Source organism: Lemur catta, chromosome 7 (assembly GCF_020740605.2).
Source record: "Lemur catta isolate mLemCat1 chromosome 7, mLemCat1.pri, whole genome shotgun sequence".
Lineage (NCBI taxonomy): Eukaryota > Metazoa > Chordata > Mammalia > Primates > Lemuridae > Lemur > Lemur catta.
In genome coordinates this window covers 60,304,454-60,327,646 of record NC_059134.1, presented here as the reverse complement: position 1 = coordinate 60,327,646, position 23,193 = coordinate 60,304,454, and the positions used below count along the sequence as shown (strand labels likewise).

Genomic DNA, 23,193 nt, shown 5'->3' with positions numbered 1-23,193 from the left:
TAAAAGAACATGCAAGAAAAAGAGCAAAATAAAGGATGCTTAACACAACTTCCTTCAAACTTGACCACATCATTTCTTTTAGCCACCATATGATTTCTTTGGGGGTATGGGTACTTATTTTTTTGGTACAAAGAGCCTGGGTCTTGGAGGCAGGAAGCCAGGCTCTATTACCAGTTTTAAGACCTTGAACTTCTCAGAGCCTGTTGCATTTTCTGTGAGGCTAAAATGGTGTCTGGGTGTGGTACGGTCCCATGCCATATGATCCACCAAGTCCCTGCATATATACCCAAAAAATAAAAACAGGATCTCTAAGGAATATTTGTATACTCATGTTCATAGCAACATTATTCATAATACTGAAAAGGTAGAAGCAACCCAAGTGTTCATGGATGAATGGATAAACAAAATATGGTATATACATACAATGAAATACAGCCTTGAAAAAAAAGAAATTCTGACACATGCTACCATATGGATAAATCTTGAGGACAAGATGCTAAGTGAAATAAGCCAATCACAAAAGGACAAATACTGTGATTTCATTTATACAATGTACTTGGAATAGTCAAATTCATAAAGACAGAAAACAAAGTGGTGGTTACCAGAGTCTGGGGAGAAGGGAGGATAAGGACTTGTTTAATGGGTATAGTTTCAGTTTTTCAAGGTGAAAAGAGTTCTGGAGATTGGTTGCACAACATCGTGAATGTCCTTAACATGATTAAACTGTATACCTAAAAAACGATTAAGATGGTAATTGATAAAATTTATATATATATACTTATTTATTATAAGTTATTACTTGTACTTAATAAGTATTACTTATACTTATACTTAATAAGTTATAACTTATTTATATAATATATACTACAATTAAAAATAATTGGTGGCTGGGAGCCAAAGTCAAGGTCTGGGCAATAGGAAGAACATTCTGGTCTCCTGTGTGCCTCCAAGATCATGATGTGACATTGGAAAAATCAGTTCCCTTCTGGATATCAGTCTCTCCAGCTATAGAATGGGCAGCTACTAGATTATTGATCCAGTTAGCTTTAATATTCTGCAAAATAGAAAATCCTGAAACCTCAGGGATCTTTCTGGATCAGAAACTATGACCCGGGCCAGGCATGGTAGCTCATGCCCGTAATCCCAGCACTTTGAGAGGCTAAGGCAAGAGGACCACTTGGGGCCAGGAGTTTGAGACCAGCCTGAGCAACATAGGGAGACCCTGTCTCTCTAAAAAAAAAAAAAAATGTTTAATTAGCTGGGTGAGTTGACACATGCCTATAGTCTCTTAAAATGAGATATTTTAAGAGAGAGAGAGACACCACATTTACATAACTTTTATTACAGTATTATATTATTATAATTGTTTCATTTTATTATTGTAGTTTTTAATCCTTTACTGTGCCTAATTTATAAATTAAATTTTATCATAGGTACATGTATGTATTGGAAAAAATAGTATATACAGGATTTGGTACTATCTGCGGTTTCAGGTATCCATTGGGGATCTTGGAACATATCCCCCAAGGGTAAGAGGAAACTACCGTATTCATTTTATAGACGAAGAAACTGAGGCTGAGGAGATGAAGTGGCAAGGTAAGAACCAAGCTTGCTTTTTTTTCTTTGGGGTTCTTCCCCATTCTTCGAGTCTCAGTGCAAGTGAAATAAAAGCATCCATGCCTTGATCACTGATGACAGAATATCATAAACCAAGGGTTATGATTTAGAAAAGTAAAGACCCAACTCAAAAGTCACCCCTTTATTTGGCACCTTCCCTGACTTGCCCTGTCTCTTCAGTCTTCTGCTATATCTTAGAGTACTTATATAACTGGATTAGGATTATTTAATAAGTATCTATCTTCCTCCATTAACCTCTGAACTCATCAAGGGCTGCATTTCATTCATCTTTATATTTTCACAGGCTAGGTTGCCCAGTACATAGCTGGTACTCAATAAACGTTTTGCTAAGTGAATGAATGATGTGTGTTCTGTCCTTTCTCTGCACCACAGCGTTTCTGGTGACCAAGCTCTGGTTACTTTCATTTGGAAAATGAGAGAAATTTTGTTGGAAGTGTAACCAAGAGTCCTAAATCTGCTCAGAAATGTTCAGGAATCCCTGAGTTTGGGCTGCCTTATTAGTGGTGCTCCCTGGTGTCCAAAAACGGAAAGCATAGCTGTCACTGAGAAGTTGCCCAAGGTCTGGCTGGATAGGGGATGAGGAGAGAGATCTTGGCTTTTTTTTTTTTTAAGACAGAGTCTCGCTCTGTTGCCCAGGCTGGAGTGAGTGCCGTGGCGTCAGCCCAGCTCACGGCAACCTCAAACTCCTGGGCTCAAGCGATCCTTCTGACTCAGCCTCCCAAGTAGCTGGGACTACAGGCATGCGCCACCATGCCTGGCTAATTTTTTCTATATATATTTTTAGTTGTCCAGCTAATTTCTTTCTATTTTTTTCAGTAGACGCGGGGTCTCACTCTTGCTCAGGCTGGTCTCAAACACCTGGGCTCAAACAATCCGCCCGTCGGCCTCCCAGAGTGCTAGGATTACAGGTGAGAGCCACCGCACCCGGCCGAGATCTTGGCTTTTAGCAGCAACTCTTTTTAGGCTAGTTTCACACAGAGAATCATCTCCTCATCCAGAATCAGTTCCAGAACCTTGTTTGCAATGTTCATAGATTCATTTAACATCTACTGAGCATCTCTTCATCTTTGAGGGTAGAAAATGAGCTCTAGTTCCTACTCTCAAAGAGCTCAGTTTTTAGACAAAAAATATACATGAAGAGATAATGTTGATTCATACTTTTGGTAATGTCTCAGGGGGTATTTATACAGGGGCAAGTGAGAGAGAGCACAGAGGAGACACAAGTAACTGCCTCAAGCAGTTAGGGAGGCTGTGTAGAGGCACAGAGATTGCGGTGGGTAGGGGGTTTCTGGAATCAGACTGCCTAGATTTACATCCAAGCTCTGTTTGCTGTGTGACTCTGGGCAAGTTACTCAACCTTTCTGGCCTCAGTTTCTTCATCTGAAAAAAGGAGGATTCTGTAAGACTGAGATGAGTTAATCAGTGTAAAGCAATTAGAATAGTGCCTAGCATTGAGTAATATGCTCAATAAATGTTGCCTCTTACTATTCTGCAAGGAATTTCAGAGCCATTAAAGAATCATGCCAAGATCAGTCATCTGTAATTTACAGTGATCATTCTGGTGATAGTGTTGAGAATAGATTGGAGGAAGAAGAAGCTGGAGACAAGTGATATAATCAGACAGACCTGTGCTGAAAACCCAGCTCACCTTCATATTAGCTGTGTGACCTTGGGCAAAACCTGAGGAGTAATTATGAAGTTTAATTTGGGCAATAACTATGGGAATAGGAAAGGGCCCATATTTGAGAAACATCTGGTGATTAATTAGATGACCAGGTGAGGAAACAAGACAGATCAAGTTTAAATAATAGCTGTGGCTGGGCGGGCTGGCTCAAGCCTGTAATCCTAGCACTCCGGGAGGCCAAGGCAGGAGGATTGCTTAAGGTCAGGAGTTCGAGACCAGCCTGAGCAAGAGCAAGACCCTCCCCCTCAACTCCACAAGAAATAGAAAACTTAGCTGGGCGTGGTCCCATGCATCTGTAACAATGACACTACTGCACTCTACCCAGGGTGACAGAGCAAAACTCTGTCTCAAAAAAATAAAATGAGAATTGACAAATACTGAGTGCTTTGTGGGATTGTGAGGATTAAATGAGATGATGCATGTGGAGCAGGTAGGAAATTGCCTAAGGGTACAAATAAACATTAATTTCTCCATACCCTCATGATGTTTTCAGGTTTTTCTCCTGATTAATTCTCCCATCTTTCTCAAGGTCAAAATGCTAAAGCTGACTCAGTTCCCCTATAAGAGAGGGGTGGAGATTCGGGGGGAGGAGAAAGGTCCTGAACTAATCTCACCTACCTGTGCCCTGGTGGCTTCCAAATGGGTCTTCCCAGACTAGTCCTCACTGAACTCCAGCTCCTGCAGCTCACCAGTGGTCCACAAGGGTCTTCAGCCCAGCCCCAGTCCCAGTCCCTTTGGGCTAATCTTAAATATGAATTCTCCTTGGTCTCTGTTGTGGCTCATGGGACTCAGCCTTCTTGGGACTCCTCTTGATCCTTTGGTCTTCCCTCTCTCAGCCTGCCTGAGAAGTAGAACAGGCTCCTCCCTCTTCATTACTCCTCTTCATTGCTATCCCCAAATATAAGCCCAATGTCCTGTTTTGTGGGCATTGATGGGCCAGACGGGAGACAACAGAAAGAACTAACAAGGAGTGACAAATTAAACAAAGTTCTAGAGTCATGCCCTCTGATCCATGTTCTTGACTCCTTCGATGAAACTAAGTGGATGAGGGGAGTAGGAACAATGGCTGTGTCCTATCCTCCAAAATAGTCCCTTCTCCCAAGCAGACAGAACAGTAGTTGTCCTGTTTGCCTCCAGGACATCTTTGCATCTTTGAGATTTTCCAAACTGAGTTGTACCCATGTCATCTGGCTGAATCCCCTCTGAGAAATTCCTCCATTTTTAGTCCTGGTGTTTTAAGAGTGACTCAACTACAGATACTTCAATGATTTGGTATTCCCTGTCCTCTCCCTTCTTCCTTCTCTAATTCTCTTTTTTTTTTTTTTTTTTTTGAGACAGAGTGTCACTTTGTTGCCCTGGCTAGAGTGAGTGCCGTGGCGTCAACGTAGCTCACAGCAACCTCAAACTCCTGGGCTTAAGCGATCCTACTGCCTCAGCCTCCCGAGTAGCTGGGACTACAGGCATGTGCCACCATGCCCGGCTAATTTTTTCTGTATATATTTTAGTTGGCCAGATAATTTCTTTCTATTTTTAGTAGAGACGGGGTCTCACTCTTGGTCAGGCTGGTCTCGAACTCCTGACCTCGAGCGATCCACCTGCCTCGGCCTCCCAGAGTGCTAGGATTACAGGCGTGAGCCACCGCGCCCGGCCTCTAATTCTCATCTTTACCATCTACTTGCTGCGTGATCCTGGACAAGTTACTGAATAATAATTTAACAAAACAACTTAGATATGTATGATACTTAGATATGTTTTACATGTGCTTTACACTTACTAACTTAATTAATATAACAATGCTATGGGACACGTAGTATTACTTCCATTTTACAGATAAAAACACTTACGGACAGGAAAATTGAGTTTGTCAGTCTTAATTTCCTCCTATGTAACATGGATCTAAATTATGTCACATCATAAAATTGCTGTGGATATTAATAATATGAGATAACATGTAAGCTCCATGAGGGCAAGAAGTTTTGTTTATTTTATTAAGTGCTATATTCCCAGTGCCTAGAACAGTGACTGGTATATAAGTATTAATACTTTGCTCAGTAAATATTTGTTGAATGAATGATTGAACGTACCATGTTTAGCATAATACCTGGCACATAATAGTACCTTCTAAAATCACAGCTATTGGCCAGGCATGGTGGCTCACGACTGTAATCCTAGCACTGTGGGAGGCTGAGGCAGATAGATCACTTGAGCTCAGGAGTTGAGACTAGCCTGCACAAAAGCAAGATCCCATCTCTACTAAAAAAATAAAATAAAATAAAATCAGGTATTATTTATTTATTTGTCTGTTTATTTTGAGACAGTTTCGCTCTGTCACCCTGGCTAGAAGGCAGTGGCATCATTATATAGCTCCCTGAAACCACAAACTCCTGAGCTTAAGGGATCCTCCTGCCTCAGTCTCCCAAGCAGCTGGCACCAAAGGGTGCACACCACGCCTGGCTAATTTTTCTATTTTTAGTAGAGACAGGGTCTTGCTCTTGCTCAGGCTGGTCTTGAACTCCTGAGCTCAAGCGATCCTCCTGCCTCGGCCTCCCAGAGTGCTAGGATTACAGGTGTGAGCCACCATGCCTGGCCTGTCATTCTCATTTTGGAATGAAACTAAGACTGAGAAGTTGGCTCTGTTATATGTTCTTATAGCACTGTACTTTTGTATGATTACCTGTTTAAGGTCTGTCTCCCTTGCTAGTTACATCAGGGTAGGGACTTGTCTATGTTTTTTCCATTTCATCATTGACATGTAACACTATGCTTGGTACCAAAATTTTAAATAAATATGCATTGAAGGAATGAATGGGAGAGGTCATGTGATTTGTCAAAGGCCATACTGTCAGTGTTACTACCAGAATTTGAATCCTGGTCTGTCTGGCTCTAAAACCTGTCTGTGATCTCTATTCTACACTTCTACCCCACCAAGTGCTTTCATATGTTGTCTTACTTCTTTTTTTTTTGAAACAAGGTCTTCTTGCTCTTTGCTCTGTCACCTGGGATAGAGTGCCATGGGCCATGGCATCATCATAGTTCACTGCAACCTCAAACTCCCAGGCTCAAGTGATCCTCCCAAAGAGCTGGGAGTACAGGCACATGCCACCATGCCCAACTAATTTTTCTATTTTTTTGTAAAGATGGGGTCTCACTTTTGCTCAGGTTGGTCTTGAACTCCTAGCCTCAAGTGATCCTCCCACCTTGGCCTCCCAAAGTGCTAGGATTACAGGCGTGAGCCACCATGGCTAGCCTTGTCTTACTTTTAAATGTCCAGATTAAGTGTCCTTGTCTCTCAGCTGCTTTTGAGTATACATGCACACCACCTACCAAGAACTCACCTATTCAGGGAAAGCTAGTGAGAGGGTAAGAAAAAGAAACAGCCCTCTTGTGCCCTCTTCCTGCCCTCTTCAGGTCAGCATCCCTCCTCCTTCAAGAAGGAGTCAGTTCTACCTGCCCACCTCTGTCTCCCTTTCCTCTGGTCTTATTGGCCCTTCGTATATCTATGCCACAAAAGTGGCTCCAAGTTACCTGGACTCTAGTGGTTCTACACGTTAGTACTTTACTAAAGCAATTTAACTCCACTGATGTTTACTGAAGGCAAATGTATGCTTAGGCCTGCCTGCATCAGGCCTAGTGTGTGGACACACAAATGAATCAGACACAACCTCAAAGGAATTATAGTCAGTGGAGGAGACAGACATTAGGCACAGACACAATTTACTGGAGCACAAAGCACGATGACCTAAATGGTATTAAAGAACTATGAGCAATATGCTATATACATAAACCTTAATTGCTTAATTATTATTCTGAAGAGTATATCATAGAAGGTCAGAGCTCAAAGGTATCATCTAGTTCATCCCCTTGTTTTCCAGTGGAAGAGTCTGAGACCCAGAGAAGGGTGGGGCCTAGCCTAAAATCTTAATAGTGTGTCTGGCTGAGCCAATACTAAACTTATAGGTCTTCTGAACCCCAGCTCTGGGCTCTTTCCTCCTCTAGTAGCTTCATATGCAAAGTCTCACATCCCACTAAATCTCAAGATCTTCAAAGGCAAGTCATATTCTCCCTCCTAAACCAGGGCTAGGCAAGCGCAAGACACTCAGAGGCTCAGGAAATGCAGTCTGATCTCAGGCTGCCAATCCACTTTGTTTTTTATTTTTTTTCAGAGACAAGTCTTGCTCTGTCACCCAGGCTGGAGTACAGTAGCCCAGTCATAGCTCACTGCAGCCTTGTACTCCTAGGCTCAAGTGATCTTCGTGCCTCAGCTTTCGGGGTAGCTGGGACTACAGGTGTATGCCACCATGCCCAACTCCAGGCTGCCAGTCCAGTCTTTTGATCTACTGCACTTAATGTGCACCCTACTTTTACCACTATATGCCTAAATAGATTTTCAAACATTTTTTGCAGGAAACTTTTTTTATTTAATGAGCTTTTTATCCAGAACACCAGTATATAAATCAGATGAAAGCAAATCTTCCCTAGTTGAAGGGAAGGGAGTCTAGAGACATACTATGTTCCTGCTCTCAAGTCCTGGGAAGGGAACTCTGGGAACGCAGCTCAAAAATCATTGTTCTGGAGCTGGGTGTGGTAGTACACACCTATAGTCCCAGCTATTTGGGAGGCTAACCTAGGCAACATAGCCAGGTCCTATCTCAAAGAAAAAAAAAAAAAACTGTTCTGGGACATAATTTTCAATGGCTTCATAGAAGCTGTTTTAGTGTGTAATCTTTCTCTGAACACTTTAATTTATAGTACTCAAAATCCTTTCTTCATTCACTAAACACCAAGCACCAGTCACATGCTGCCAATGGGGTATGCAGAAAAATGAGATTTTCCCTGTGTCCGTCTTGCTCTACCCTTCTCTATAGAAGGGAGTTTGTCTCAAGATCTATGGGGACCAAAGAGGAAGAAAGAGACTAAAACTCTACCTGGGAGGTCAGGGGAGGCTTCTGGTGAAGGATCTTGAAGAATGAATTCATCCACTCAGAATCATTCACCAGCATAAATCTGATACAGCCTCCAACTTCACCAGTGATACAGTAGCCACTAGCCCACATTGCTATTGACTACTTGCAATGTGTCTAGCCAAATTGAGACATACTGTAAGTGTAAAATACACAACAGATTTGAAAGACTTAGTACCAAAAAAGAATGTAAAATATCCAGTTAATTTTTTTTTTTTTTTGAGACAGAGTGTCACTTTGTTGCCCTGGCTAGAGTGAGTGCCGTGGCGTCAGCCTAGCTCACAGCAACCTCAAACTCCTGGGCTCAAGCGATCCTTCTGCCTCAGCCTCCCGAGTAGCTGGGACTACAGGCATGCACCACTATGCCCGGCTAATTTTTTCTATATGTATTTTTTAGTTGGCCAGATAATTTCTTTCTATTGTTAGTAGAGATGGGGCTCGCTCTTGCTCAGGCTGGTCTCGAACTCCTGACCTCAAGCGATCCACCCGCCTCGGCCTCCTAGAGTGCTAGGATTACAGGCGTGAGCCACCGCGCCCGGCCCCAGTTAATTTTTATAACCAATTTTTATAACCAATGATTTTTGTATTGATGACATGTTGAATAATAATATTCTGGCTATGTTAGACTAAGTAAAATATATTACTAAAATTTTGTCTCTTTTTACTTTTTAAAAAATGTCATTACTAGACAATTTAAAATTACATGTGTGATTCATGTTAAATTTGTATTGAACAGGGCTGGGAGAAACTATGGAGTCCATGGCAGAAGTGGGGTTGTGTTGTTGTTGTTGTCAGAGGAGGAGGAGGAGGGATGACGGCAATTAGGCAGAGAGTAGTTCTTCCTTTAGGGCCAGATTGTGAAAGACTGAGTCCATTCCCCCTGGCAGTCAATACGGGAAAGAAGTCAGGCAGAGGGAATACAATGTGAAAAGACCCAAAGATGGGGGCAGGCATGTTGTGTTTAGGAAACTCATTCTTATAGTGTGTGTGTGTGTATATATATATATATATATATATATATGTATATATATTTTTTAAGGTCTTGTTGAATGTTTATTTTGAGACACTCATTGATAGCAGGCCTTTTACATTCATTCTCTTATCTTCACAACTACCCGATGAAAGAGAAATTATTCTATTTTACCAAAGACAGATTTTAGGCTCATGAGGAAAGGGTAAAAGCTATGTATTCCCGGAATCGGTCTTCCTCTTTATTTTGAAAGCCTCTGGAAGACAATGCCCCTGTTTTAAACGCTATTTTTCTCCACTGCACCTAGCACGGAGCTCTGCACGTGGTAGGCGCTCAAAAAGTTTGTGCTGAAGGAAGGATGTGGATTCTTAAGTCAAAGCTCCGCGCGCAAGGCCTGGGAGCAGATGCACCAGAGGGCGCCCACGAGTCCACCCACCCGCCGGTCCCCAGGGCCCAAGCCGGACCTCAGGCCTGGGTGCGGCCCTTCAGCCCCAACAGCTGCGCGCCGGGGCAAGAAGACAGGACAAGGGGAGCCCCATGTCCTGCGTCCACCACGCCCCCTCCCAGAGCCCTGGGTGCAGAACGACAGCACGACATCCTGTTTTTGGGGCCCGTGGCCCCGCCTTTGCTGATCTTGTCTTTCCCCGGGGTGCTGACGCCAGCTCCCCTTCCCCCAGTCTCCCCACCCTCCCCAGGGGTCTGGGGCCTTCCCACTGCTGAATCACCACCACCGCGCACTCCCCCGGGGCTCGGGGCAGGGGTGGGGACTGCCCCAGCCTTGGCCACCGCTGGATGCCTGGGGCTGGCTGAAGGCACCGGGCCTAGGGGCGCCTTTCTCAGCATCTTCCCGCGGAGGTTGGTGGGGGCGAGATACGCGGGAAGAGGACAAATGCCTAGCGCCTAGGGTAGGGCCTCTGCTGGGGCTGCGTGGGGTGGCGAGGAGCAGGCGGGAGACCTAACCCTGGGAGGCCTGACCTAAGGCCTAGGGGCCAGAGGGCTTGGGGTGGGGGAAGCGGGGAGCCTGTGACTGGCCGGGGGACGAGGCTGGGGGGGTGGCCCAGGCAGGAGGGGGTGAGACCCGCGGACTTCCTGGTCGGGCCCCGCCCCGGCCGGCCCCACTCCCGCGCCCCGCCCCTGCCGGCCCGCCCCCCAGCCCCCCCACTTCCTCCGGCCTCCGGCTCTCACTTCCTTCTCTAGCCCGGAGCCGCTGCCGCCGCCCCCAGCTCCCCCGCTTCGGGGAGGGCACCAGGTGAGGCCCGGCCGGGGCTGGCGGGCAGGGGTCCGGGGAGGGGAGCCGGGCGGCCCGGGACCGGGCGCCGGCCGAGGAAGTTTGCTCGCCGAGGCCGCGGGCGGGAGGTCCTCGACTCAGTCCAAGTTGGGCGGGTGCGGCCGGGCGGGGCGGGGACGGGGCCACTGCGCGCCGGCGGAGGCTCGCCGAGAGGGGGTTCCCGGCGGCTGTACCGGCTCTGCGGAGCTGCAAGGGACCCCTGAGGTCGGGGGGTCCCCGGCTCCGAGAGAACAGCCTCTGAAGTGGAAAAGCTCAGAGCTGGGAGCTGAGACTTAGAGGTGGGGTGTCCTCAGAAGTTGTGGGGTGAGGGGAGAGGGGCCTCTGGGCTAGAGAAGGCACTCCGTCTGCTCCGGGCAGTTGTGACATTTGTGAGCCTGAGAGGGGGGCGGTGTCTGGAGCCCTTGAAGCCCGAGACTGCAAGGAAAAGCGTTCTCTCCTTGCAAGATCTCTGCCAGTCCAGACCTCCACTCTCACGCTGCAGCCCAAGGGTCCCCCGCTCTCAGGAGGACTGAGGCGGGGCCGGAGGGCAGCCCTACCCCAGTCTTTCTCTCTGTATGTCTGTTTTTCTGAGGCCCAACCTCACCATCCCTGGAGCTAAGCAACAGGTACTTAGTAAGCAAACATCTGCTGGTATTTAGTGACCAGAGCCTGGCCTTGGTTTGGGGGGAGTAAACTGAGGAAGGAAAAGGCCTGGTCTTGCCCTGTGATTGGCAGTGGAAGGACTCTCATTTGGAGGTACTGATGGTCCCAAACAAGTTTTTTGTGGCTTTTGGGAGGCAGCAGGGGTTCTGGCCTTTGAGGGAAGATCGGTAACCATTTCCTAGTCTTCCTCTTTATTCTTAGTCCCCGAATTCTACACATTCTCCTGTTGTCTTCCTCCACCCCTTCTTTAGTCTCTACCCACAAACCCGCCATCACTCTCTCCTCTCATCCCCTTCGATCTCTTTTCCCCAAAACACACAGTCATACCTAGCCCCTGCCCTTTTCTCACCTGTGGGCTCCTGTGTTCATCTTGGCACCCTGTAGCCTCTCCCCTCCCTTTCCAGCTTCTGGCTGCTGTACTCATACTCACTCTCTTGCTTCCTCCATCATCCCTCATTCCTCTTGAACCCTTAGCCTGTCACCCCTCTCTGATCCCTTCCCTCTCACCCACTTATCTCCAGCTTTGGGGCCAGGATCTGCTGTAGAAGAGTTGGTGAGTTGGAGAGTCTTTTCAAGCATCCCTAGCTTGAAGAGGCAGGCTGCAGCCTCCCAGTTATAGAGAAGATTAAGGGCTGGAAAACCTCTCTGTGTGCGTATGCATGTACAAGTGTCTGTGTGTCTACATCTTTATCTCTTGGAGACAAAATAACTGCCCTCAGCCTTGAGAGGGCCTAGAGCAGGGAAGCCAGCAGAATGAAGGGAACCTGCAGTGGGTGAGGTTGTGGTTAGGTAGGAGGAAGCAGGCTGTTAGCAGTCAGGGTAGCGTGACACAGGAATAAGACTAGTGAGAGAGGCTGTGGGAAATCAAAATCACCCCAACCCTTGGGTGCTTGATCAAGAGGCCAGGCCTGAAAGCTGGGGGACAGCCTGAAGGTCCTTACTCGAACACCTACTGGTTCCAACATCGCCTGGCAGAGAGAATGGGACCAGCTGGGTATGATGGAAGGAAAGGGAGGGGGGCAAAGGCAGGCTTCTAGAGGGAAGACTGCAGCTGGTCTAACTTTAGACTTAATTTTGAATCAGAAAAAGAAGAGTGTGAGGCAAAGGTGTCTGCCCCCTCTTCCGTGCTGTCTTCCAGGGCCTAAATACATATCCTGGTCTGCCTCACAGCCTTAGTGACCCAAAAGCTCTCTGGAGTTCTGCTGAGCCCTTCAGGCATCCTTAATATTCCCCTCTCTCACGTGGGACTCTACTCCCTCTCTCAGGAATTTCTCCCAGGTGTAACCTCAGTCCATCCTGGTTCTGTAAGATGTTGTTATTTCCATTCTTGAGCTCCTTCCTCAAGCCTTTGGGATGCATGCTGAGGGATCTTTCTTCTCTCTACCTCCAGTGTTGTGTATTCATTTCTCTCTACTAGAAAAAAAAAGCGGAGGGGAGCAAGTGCTACATTTTGGGAATTTCCCAAGCACAGCTAAATTTAAGGGCTATCCCTGTTCAGCCCTTTTCCTGTCTTGGACTTGTCCCTTTCCCATAAATTGTTCCTTCTTCCAGTCCTGCCCTTGCACTTAACTGTCTCTCCTACTCTCATTTCTGGGAGGTACAGAGGTTTGGCTCCAGGAGGAAACCCCAGGGACCTGCATAAAATCCCAGCTCAGGGAAGGATGTGCATACAAGGCACTTACCCAGCATCACAACTCAATAAAACCCCAGGAGTCCTGATTCCCAACCTGGCAAACCAGTATTTATTTTAGTATTCTGCATAACTCAGCAACCCACAGGGCTCTGAAGGTAAAGACAGGATAGATGAGACAAGGGTTCTCCCAGGTAAGATCTGCCTCCCTTGAAAGTTTGAGCTAACTACAAGAAAGTCATTGCTGGGAAAATATGACCTGGGCGGGAGGGATATAAATGGGAAAATATCATCGTGTGTGTGGGTGGCTACAACCTAGGAGGCTGCTGTTGAGGTCTTGGCTAAAGAAGTATGGTCAAGGTTGTGACATGAAGAGAAGTGGCTACTGTGAGAGTGTCACAGATCCTGGTTGGGAATCTGGAATATGGAGAGCTGTTTTTGGCAAGATGGAGAGCAGATGAGGTATCTGGTGTGAGCTTTTAGGGGGTCACAAACAGGAAGATATGAGAGGTTGTGGCTATGGTGAGACAGCTGGAAAGATACTAGGTTGAGGATAGCTGGGTAACTGAGAAGAAGAATGGGGCCCAGGCCCAGACTGAAGACCCCTCATACAGTGTAGACCCCATGAGTGGTAAGGTTTGTAGAGGTCCGTGAGAAGAGCTAAGGGGGAAAACCAAAGACAAAGCCTGGGCCACCTCCCCAGATTAGACTGGTTTTCCTGTCCAGCGTCCAGCTTCCTCTTTTGTCCTCATCTCATGGGGGAGGGCATCTCTCCAGGAGCTAGGGGCCAAAGGAGGAGCTTCTCAGCTGGGGCAGGGCAAAGGTGGCTGGCTGTTATAAAGTCAGTGCTAAACCATAAATGCCCCAGGATGGGCTAGGCATGACAGCCTGGGAACTTAGAAGCAAAAAGGGCTCAGACCTGGGTCAACTTGACCCCTTTGGCCCATTTCCTGAAGGGATAAACCATGGTAGGATCATCCTGAATGAGGTCAGAGAGATTAACAGGCCCATTCCCAGGCCAGAGTAACAATCCCCACCTTCTCTCCTTTGTGAAACTAACATCAAACCGGAAGTTAGGAGACCCAGGGCCTTGTCCTGGATTTGCCACCAACTCTCTGTATAATCCTGGTCAACTTAGCTCTCTTGGCTCCATTTCAGCATTAAGGAGTTGCATATCAGTACCTCCATGGGCACATTCACTTGAGGATGATAGCTCTGACTCTCCCTCCCCCAAGAAACTCCTCATAGTAGTGCCCCCCAGTCTGGGCCCTCTTGTCTCACCAGCCTTGAATGTGACAGGCCTGAGTAGTCTCTGCATATGTGTCCAGAGGCAGAACTGTGGCCCTTTCCTGGAAACCAAGGATTTTTACAGGTTGAGAGATAAGAGGGCAGAGAGTGTTGGGGATTTTGCCAGGGGACAGCAAGATGGGGGAGTACCCTGTCTCTTCTGCTCCAGCTCTGCCCCACTGACAGTGGAAAATAGATGCTGGAGTTTCCTCCCTGATGTTATTTTCCCTTGTGGAAACCCCCTCAGGCTTAGGGTGGGGCTGAAGGGACTGGGCAGCCCTGGGTCTCTCTGTGGGTATTTTCAGGTGGGGGAGGCAGGATTGGTAGGGTAGCATTTCTGTACAGCCTCGTGTGAAATTAGCAAAGGCAAAGGAAGTGCCATTTCACAGGCCTTTCATGGGGCCCGGGGACTGTTGAGCTGCTGCTAGGCTGCTAGGCGGGGAAGAGGAAGCCAGTGTGTGAGCCTTCCTCTGTGCTGCTTGGTGGGGGAGGGGCAGCTTCCTTGGCTCCCCCAGCCAGAGCTGTCCTGGCCCTGGGACTCACCCTTTGTGGAACACCCTAGGTGTTGGGACAGTGAGAGGAGCTGGGAAGGATTTGGGACTTGGTGAAAGGGTCCCAACCCCACCCCACCCTCAGCCTTCCGAGCTACAACTGTCTTGCTTCCTCCTCCTCTCCAGCCCCTAGTGGGTGGCGTCAGCTCTCTCCTCTTACCCTACCTGCTGCAGTGCAGGATCCTTTGCAGGGGCTGAAGAATGGAGAATGGCAAGAGGTGGAGAGTCATTCAGAATGGATTTTTTTTTAAGGCTGGAAACTAGGTTCTCTTGGGTTCTACCCTGCTGATGGGGAGAAGGGGAAGAAAGAGAGACTCAGCCCTTGGCCTGGTCCCAGCCCCACACTGACCTCATGTCTCCCCCAGCTTCCTCCTCCCAGCCCAGCTGCAGCCAGCTGCAGCCCCTTTGAGCTTCTTCATACCACCTCTCCTCTGTTTCTCTCTTCAAAACAAATAAGCAAAGTTACAGAGCTTCTGAAGCCTTTCCAACAGTGCCCCTGCCCCTAGCCTCATCTTTGACCAGGAGTCTTCAGATATTCCCAATCCTTAGCCCATCAGGACCACTTTTCCTACCTATTTTCTTCATCACTTCAGAGCTAGCTCTGCCTGCCTTGCCCCTCACCCTTCCAATTGAGGATAAGGCACTGTGTGGCTTGTGTGTTTGTTACCCCAATTTTGTGCTCCTCAGGATGAGGTAGAAATTGATTACCTTTGTCTTGCATCTCCTGGTCATAGAGGTTCTTCCTTGTTCCTAGCGTCAAAGTCTATTGATTGATGGGGGAGGAGGTGTGTGTCAGTCTGCAGCTTTTGCTCAGCCCTGGAAAGCTCAGCTGAGCTTCTGGAAATAAACAGGACAGACTTCCCTCCCTGTGAGGCATCCAGTTAGTTGGGCCTAATGAACAGCACAGACAGACAGTGCTGGGGAAGGTAAGGCAGGAGGGGAGTTGCTGTGATGTCCTAGAGAAGCTGGGGAACAGAACTGGGCCTTGAAAGACAGGAAGGATCTGAACTGGGTGAGCCACATTGCAAGAAGAGGAACTACCATGTGCAAAGACATGAAGGACAGATTGAGTTCATTCAGTTATTTACTGACAGTCACAGTGTGCTGTGCTCAGCCTAGGGAGAAGTCAGCCAGGACCTTGCCCTCTAGACACTCCCAGTGTAATGACAGGAGATAAGATTCAGGTCAGCCTCCACATTAGGTGAGAATGTTCCTATGAGAGAGACAGGGACCAGACTTTGGATGGGATAAGTCACTTGTGACTTGGATGATTTATAAACTTTCCTGGAGGAGGTGGCACTGGTGATTGGCTATTTGAGTATCACTACTTGATGTGTTTTAGGGAAGAAAATGTGGAGGCCACTTTATAGAAGATCAGGGTGGTATGGCCAGAGCTAAGGATTGGAATACTCAGAGATGGACTGCAGTTAGAATGAGGTTCAGGGAGGGCTGCAGAAAGGGAGCCCCATGTTAGGGAGGCAGGCTAGAAGGCTGTAGTAAGTTCTCATTGTTTCCACACTCACCCATTGCTTAGAGTCCATTTCTCCCCTCCCCCACTCCCAGTTGGGACACTTCCCCTCCTGTAACGGCCACAGAGATCAGGCAATCAGGCTGCTTCCTTCCCTCCCCACTCCTGGGCCTGCCTGGGCCACATCCCAAGGCCAGGCCTCACCGGGTGTAAGCCTGGGCTCTAGGGACACACTCAGACAAGGTGAGCCCCCATGAGCTGTGGTTCCCATAGGCTGTACTCCCTCCTGGAGCCAAGTCAAGCTGGTATTGGGAAGAGAGATTTTTGCCTATCCCAGTCATAGCTTTTGGCTCTCATTGCTGTCCAGTAAGATTCTGTATTTCATAATACATACAACACATAGAATTGGCTGTGTATGTGTTGTGGGCAGGGGAGGGGTCTATCCAGAGCTCAGTATGAGGGCAGGTGTACACAGATCAGAAGGCAGTGGTTGTGCACTCCTGTGTGCCCAGTGCTATACTCAAAGCTTTTCTGTCATTGAGTCAAGAGAAGCCCAGGCTCTAGTATTGGCGGGGCACCCACAGCTGGGAAATTTATGTATGCATGACTATTAGAAAAGGAGAATCACACGGAGCCAAAGCAGGGTTAAATTTCCATAGCAGGCCATGCTATGGATATCCAAAGAATTCAGTAGCCTCATGGGACTGTGAGACTTAAAGTAGGCCCTGAGGAGTCAGGAAGATTTGAGAAGGGAGAGGGAATGGCAGCAGAGGGAAAAATCAAGAGTAAAAGTTCAGAGGCAAGAATGATCCTGGCTTATTTGCATAGGACACTGAAGACCCCTCTGGAGCAGGGAGCTGGGAACTCACATGCATTTAATCTTTATAACAACCCTATGATGTAGGTACCATTGCTGCTGCAGTTGAAAGATAAGGAAATTGAAGCTGAGAGAGGCAAGTAATCATAAGGACAGTGTCACACAACTGATAAGGGTAGAACCACGATTTAAACTCAAGTCTATGAATCTAAAACCTCTATCAGATTATGAAGTTTTTTTTTGGTTTTTGGTTTTTTTTTTGAGACAGGGTCTCATTCTGTTGCTCAGGTTAGAGTACAGTGGCATCAGCATAACTCACTATAACCTCAAACTCCTGGGTTCAAGCGATCCTCCTGCCTCAGCCTCCCAAGTAGCTGGGACTGCATGTGTGCGATAACACCTGGCTAATTTTTTGCTCAGGCTGCTCTCAAACTCCTGGGCTCAGGTGTTCCTCCTGCCTGAGCCTCCCATAGTGCTAGGATTACAGGTGTGAGCCACCATGCCTGGCAAGATTAAGAAGAATTTTGAATGCCAAGATGAGGGACCAGGCATGATCTTAATTAAATTAGGGGAAAAAGCCAGAATAAGTCATTGTAATTTGGCCAAAAACATACATATCTGCAAACATTTATTTATACACTAATTTTTTTTTCTTTTTTTGAGATGGGGGTCCCACTGTGTTGCTCAGGCTGAAGTGAAGTGGCTGTTCACAGGCACAATCATAGCACACTACAGCCTCAAACTCCTGGGCTTAAGTGATCCTTCTGCCTCAGCCTCCTGGGTAGCTGGGACTACAGGTGTACACCACTATGCCTGGTTAACTGATTCTTTATGAAAAAGCCACCTAGTCAATAAGTCATAGTCAAACTCCAACTCCAAACTCTCCTGATTTGGTCTCCTGTAGTACTAACATCACTTCTTCCTATTTGGCACAGGTCAGACCCTACCTTTTAGCATATGCACTCCTGCGAACTTACTCCACACAGTTCAGGACAAAGGATTTCAGAGAAAAGAGTTGTCTGGGGAAAAGGATAAGGGTCTGATCTAGACCTGAATAGGGAGAGTTAGGCTGATGCCACCACACAGACACATGCATACTTAGCGCTTCCTGCTTCTTAAGATGGAAGACCTTGCTCCTGTCACCTCCTGTGTGCACAACACTTCACTTTACAAAGCATATTCATTCCCATACTCAAGATCCTGAGGCTGGGAGGGCTAGTATTATTACTTTTGTTACACAGATGAAGAAACTGAGGCTCCAGGAAGGGAAGTGACTTACCTGATCAAGGTCACACAGTTAGCTGGTAAGGGGTAACTTGGAGGCTGTGTGATGCACTGAGGAAAGCATAGCACTTTGGGTCCCAAAACTAGGTTTGTGTCCTGGCTCCTGTACTAACTAGCTGTACGATGTTGGGTTACTTTAACTGCTGAGTTTGTTTTCTCGTCTATAAAATAGGAATAGTACTAATAGGTTGTTATAAGGATCAAGTGATATAATACCATGCAATCTATCAAGGTTGTACCAGATGAGGGCTTTTTATCAAGGGTCAAGGAAGGTTAGCAAACAGATGAGCTCAGGACGTCAGATTCAGGTATACAGTGCTCTTGGCCCTATACAACACTGCCTCTGCCCTGCTTGTTTCTGGACACTACCTTACTCATAATCCTTTTCCGGTGTCAGTCCCTGTTCCCTTGCCAGCCCGGAAGCTGCCCTCTCCCTCCCCTCTCCTTCGATTTACTGATTGCTGGTTGATAACCACCTCCCTAGAGAGCTGTGCTTCCAGTCTCTTGGGCCTTGTGACTGCCGGCCAGAGTTCCCTCTTTGCCTTCCTGCCTGGGCCAGCCCAGTGCTGGGCTTGTGAGGGAGAGTTCTCAGTCATACTGCCACACCCACTCCCCTGCTCTGGGTGGGACTGAAGATTACAGGCCTAGGAGTTCTGCTTCGAAATGCCAGTGCTTCCCGGATAATCCAGTGGACACAAGTAGTGGCACCTGCCTCCAAGGCTCTTTAAGTCTTACTTCATCCATCTAGTGCCCTTCCTTGTCACAAGTTTTTTTCTCCATTTCCTGGATAGGAAAACTGAGGCCCAAAGAGGATAAATGCCTCATGCTTGGTTGCAGTGAGTCAGCAGAGGTGGGGCTAGAACCCTCTCGACTCCCAGTCTGAGGGTTTCCAGTTGACTCTCCACTGGCCTAGAGGGCCCTTATTTCCTTCCCTGACCCACTCTCAGAGGGTCTCTCTCTGAATGTCCTGAGGTTGAACACACACACACACACTTTTTCATGTAAATAAGATGGAAATATTTTTAATGTGAACCCAACTGTCAACCTCTTGGGGTGAAATCATTTCCCTCTCAGCTGATCCCAGGGGAAGTTGTGGCCTGGGAGGGAGATGGGACGAAGCCCTGGGTCCTTCACAGCTCCCACTCCACCAAAGTTCCCTTTCTGCTTCCCAGTGGGGGGGATTCTTCCCCACCCCCATCTTTGACCTTTTTTTTAATTTTTGAGATGAAGTCTCGCTCTGTCTCCCTGGCTAGAGTGCAGTAGCATCATCATAGCCCACTGCAACCTCCAACTCCTGGGCCCAAGCGATCCTCCTGCCTCAGCCTCCTGAGTAGCTGGGACTACAGGAGCAGGCCACCACACCCAGCTAATTTTTCTATTTTTTGTAGAGATGGGGGTCTCACTCTGGTTCAAGCTGGTCTCAAACTCCTGGTCTCACACAATCCCACTTCGGCCTCCCAGAGTGCTAGGGTTACAGGTGTTCCCATCTTTGATTTTTGAGGCTCTTGAACCAATTATGAGCCTGAACCAATGAGGTCAGGCTGGGTGGAAGGGGTTCCCAGACCAGGGTGCAGCCTTGCAGTGTGGAAAGTGAAATGGAAAAAGTGGGCCAGTGGTGACAGTACTTGGGTGGAGGCAGGGATACTCAGGGATTTAATTGTGTCTAAAAGAGGGCTGCCCTCTTACAGGGAGCAGGACATGGTTGTGGGAGAGAGTCAGAGAAAGGAAGTCACATACTGGCCAGCAAGAGTCCTCTATGGCCAAGAGGAAGTAGCCCATGAGAGGAGGACCCTTGTCACAGCAGTACAAATAATCACAGGGTTTCCAGAAGCTTTGTCCTATTCTGGAACTCAGAAAAGCAGTTCCTTACCCCAAGGCCCTTGACCTGCAGAGGAGACCACAGTGGTGGCTGGAGCTGGGACTCTTTCTCTCATATTCACCCAACTAATAAATACAGCAGCCCATTTATTGGGCACCTCCTATGTGCCATGCCTCATGCCAAACACCTTCTACACATTAACTCATTTCCTACTCTGAGCAATTCTAATGCAATAGATAAGATTATCCCCATTTTACAGATGAGAAAATTGAGGCCTAGGGAACTCATACATTGTCAAGATCGTACATAGTTGGTAGAGCTAAGATTAGAACCCTGCCAGTCTGACTCCAGCATCTGTGTTCTTAGTGATGGTGTTTTAATAGCACTGTGTTCTCTACCCAAGGGCCTGGAAGCCCCTGAAATTTTTCAGAGGCACATGCCATGGTCTCAGGAAAGGGACAGAAGATTGAGGGAAAAATCAACTTTTTGTCTTGCTCTTCTGTTCATCCCTTCTGTCTGGGCTTAAAAAATCTGTCCCGCCCCACCAAGGGCCTTGAGAGAAGATGCTAATGTCTGGGAGCCTCAGCCTCTACCTCATTCATCACAACATACTCAGATTCTAGTCCAAATCCTGGCCCGAGCGCAATCTCCAGTATTTTCCTGCACTGAATTGCCAATCTGAGTGTACGAGGCCAGATAGGGTTTTCCACCTTTTTCCCTATCTCCAGAGCACCCTGTATTGGGATAGGGCAGCTGTCTAAAGAATTGTGCTCCTCACTCAGTGAGTTTCTTACTGTGCCTTTTTGCACTCATTAGCCAAGATGTCAGTTTTGGAGAAGTTGAAACATCAGTGTACTGGACAGGGTGGGCCCTTAGTGATGAGAGGCTCTACCCATAGCTGTATCCCAGAGTAACCTGGGAAAGCTGCCCTGTGCCAGAACCCCCCTTCAGTCTCCTGGTAGGAGGGGGCCATATTTACTAGAGGATATGGGAAATCACTAAACTTGTGTACCTTCTGTGTCTATGTTGCCTGGAGAAAAATAAAAATAGCTAATACTTACTAACCTAGGTACTGTTCTAAATGCTTTACATGTATTATATAATCCTCACAATAACCAAATGAGGTAGGTATTATTTTATCTCCCCAATTTTACAGACAAGAACACTGAAGCATGGAGAGGTTAAGTAATTTGTCCAGGGTCACACAGCTAGAAAATAGCAAAATCAAGATCCGATCTTAGTTATTCTGGCACCAGAGCTTATGTGCTTGCCACCATGTTATACTGCATCTTTACAGCATCTTTGGTCTCAGGGCCTCTCATTGTGTATCTGTCTCTTTGATGTCTGTCTTGATGGGATTTCGGGATGGTGTCAGCTTAAAGGAACAGAAGCCATTTTCCCTCTGTGTGCCTCCATCCTTTCTTACTAATAGGTAGTGTAGTGGCCTCCCTAACCAAGAATGTCCCTTCCATCTGTCCACAGGTCACTGCATCCAGAGGGGCCCAGAAGAGGGAGGAGGCACTGCCTCCACTCCAGCAGCTGCACCCACGATGCAGAGCATCAAGTGTGTGGTGGTGGGCGATGGGGCTGTGGGCAAGACGTGCCTGCTCATCTGCTACACAACCAATGCCTTCCCCAAGGAGTACATCCCCACGGTGTTCGACAATTACAGTGCACAGAGTGCAGTTGATGGGCGCACAGTGAACCTGAACCTCTGGGACACTGCGGGCCAGGAGGAGTATGACCGCCTTCGCACACTCTCATACCCTCAGACCAATGTCTTTGTCATCTGTTTCTCCATTGCCAGTCCGCCCTCCTACGAGAATGTGCGGCATAAGTGGCATCCAGAGGTGTGCCACCACTGCCCTGATGTGCCCATTCTCCTGGTGGGCACCAAGAAGGACCTGAGAGCCCAGCCTGACACCCTCCGGCGCCTCAAGGAGCAGGGCCAGGCACCCATCACACCGCAGCAGGGCCAGGCACTGGCCAAGCAGATCCACGCTGTGCGCTACCTCGAGTGCTCAGCCCTGCAGCAGGACGGCGTCAAGGAAGTGTTCGCTGAGGCTGTCCGGGCTGTGCTCAACCCCACGCCGGTCAAGCGTGGGCGGTCCTGCGTCCTCTTGTGACCCTGGCACTCAGCTCGGAGGCTGCCCCTGCCCTCCCCCCCACCAGTTGTGCCTTGGCGCCTTGTCTGCCCTCAGCTGTGCCTTAAGGACTAATTCTGGCACCCCTTTCCAGGGGGCTCCCTGAATGCCTTTTTCTCTGAATGCCTTTTTCTCCTTAGGGAGGCCTGCAGAGAAAGGGGCTTTGGGCCCTACCCTACTCTGCTTGGGAACATCAGGTATTCTCATGAGTACACCCAAGCCAAAGTTGGACCCTTCCCAAGAGTCCAACCCAGTGCCCCACCCCACCCCATTTTCTGCTACTGACCAGTTCATCCAGCTTTCTGCACAGTTGTTGCTGCCTACTGTGGTGCCTCCTCTCAGGGTAGGGGCTCTCAGCCATCTCTAACCTCTGCCCTCTCTGCTCATGGAATTGTGCTCCCAAGAGGCTCTCTTCCTTCCCCAAGGAAGGAGCTCCAGAATCCTGAGAAGACGAATGTGCCCTAACCTGCTCCTATGTGTCCAGGCCGTATGCATCCGCTGACTGACTCAGCCCCCATGCTCCTGGGGGCCTTTCCTACCCCCATCAGCATCAATAAAACCTCCTGTCTCCAGTGGCCCCGGCTCCTCCCTGTGTGCTGGGCATTAGGGGGTGGGCATGGGCTAGGGCTTCCTAGAGACTGGGAGCCTTTTGTTTCTTCTAATAGGGGACAGGAGACAATAGACTTCATTGTGGTCCCCCAACTACCCCCCAATTTCCCTAACAAAGCTCTGGCTCCCTTAGAGGGGCCAGTCTTGCCCTGGGGCCCAGTTGCAGATGCTGTACTGGACTAGGACACAAAGCTTGAGGAAAGACTTCATCTAGGGCTCAGGAAGGGAGAGGTTGAGAATCATCAGTTTGAAGGCAGGTACTCTCAGCCATGCATCTGAGAGCTGTACCCTGACACCCCCAAGGGGACAGGTCTTTATTGACAAGAGTAGTGGCTAGAATCCAGACCTCTGCCTCAACCGAAGACTCGCAGGTATCCCAGCTTCCAGGCTTGGAGTCATTA

At 48.1% G+C, this 23,193-nt stretch overlaps 1 protein-coding gene across 2 annotated transcripts; it reads left to right on the top strand.

Annotated features, from left to right (window-relative positions):
* The first annotated feature begins 10,004 nt into the window (after positions 1–10,004).
* On the top strand, positions 10,005–22,758 carry RHOG (ras homolog family member G). Of its 2 annotated transcripts, none has more exons than XM_045555606.1 (2): positions 10,005–10,108; positions 21,522–22,758. In XM_045555606.1, the coding sequence occupies exon 2, from the start codon at positions 21,590–21,592 to the stop codon at positions 22,163–22,165; it is 576 nt and encodes a 191-aa protein (XP_045411562.1). In that variant the 5' UTR covers positions 10,005–10,108; positions 21,522–21,589; the 3' UTR covers positions 22,166–22,758. The 2 variants fall into 2 exon arrangements, with proteins under 2 accessions (XP_045411562.1, XP_045411561.1); XM_045555605.1 differs by lacking the exon at positions 10,005–10,108 and adding an exon at positions 10,413–10,502.
* The last annotated feature ends 435 nt before the right edge of the window (positions 22,759–23,193 follow it).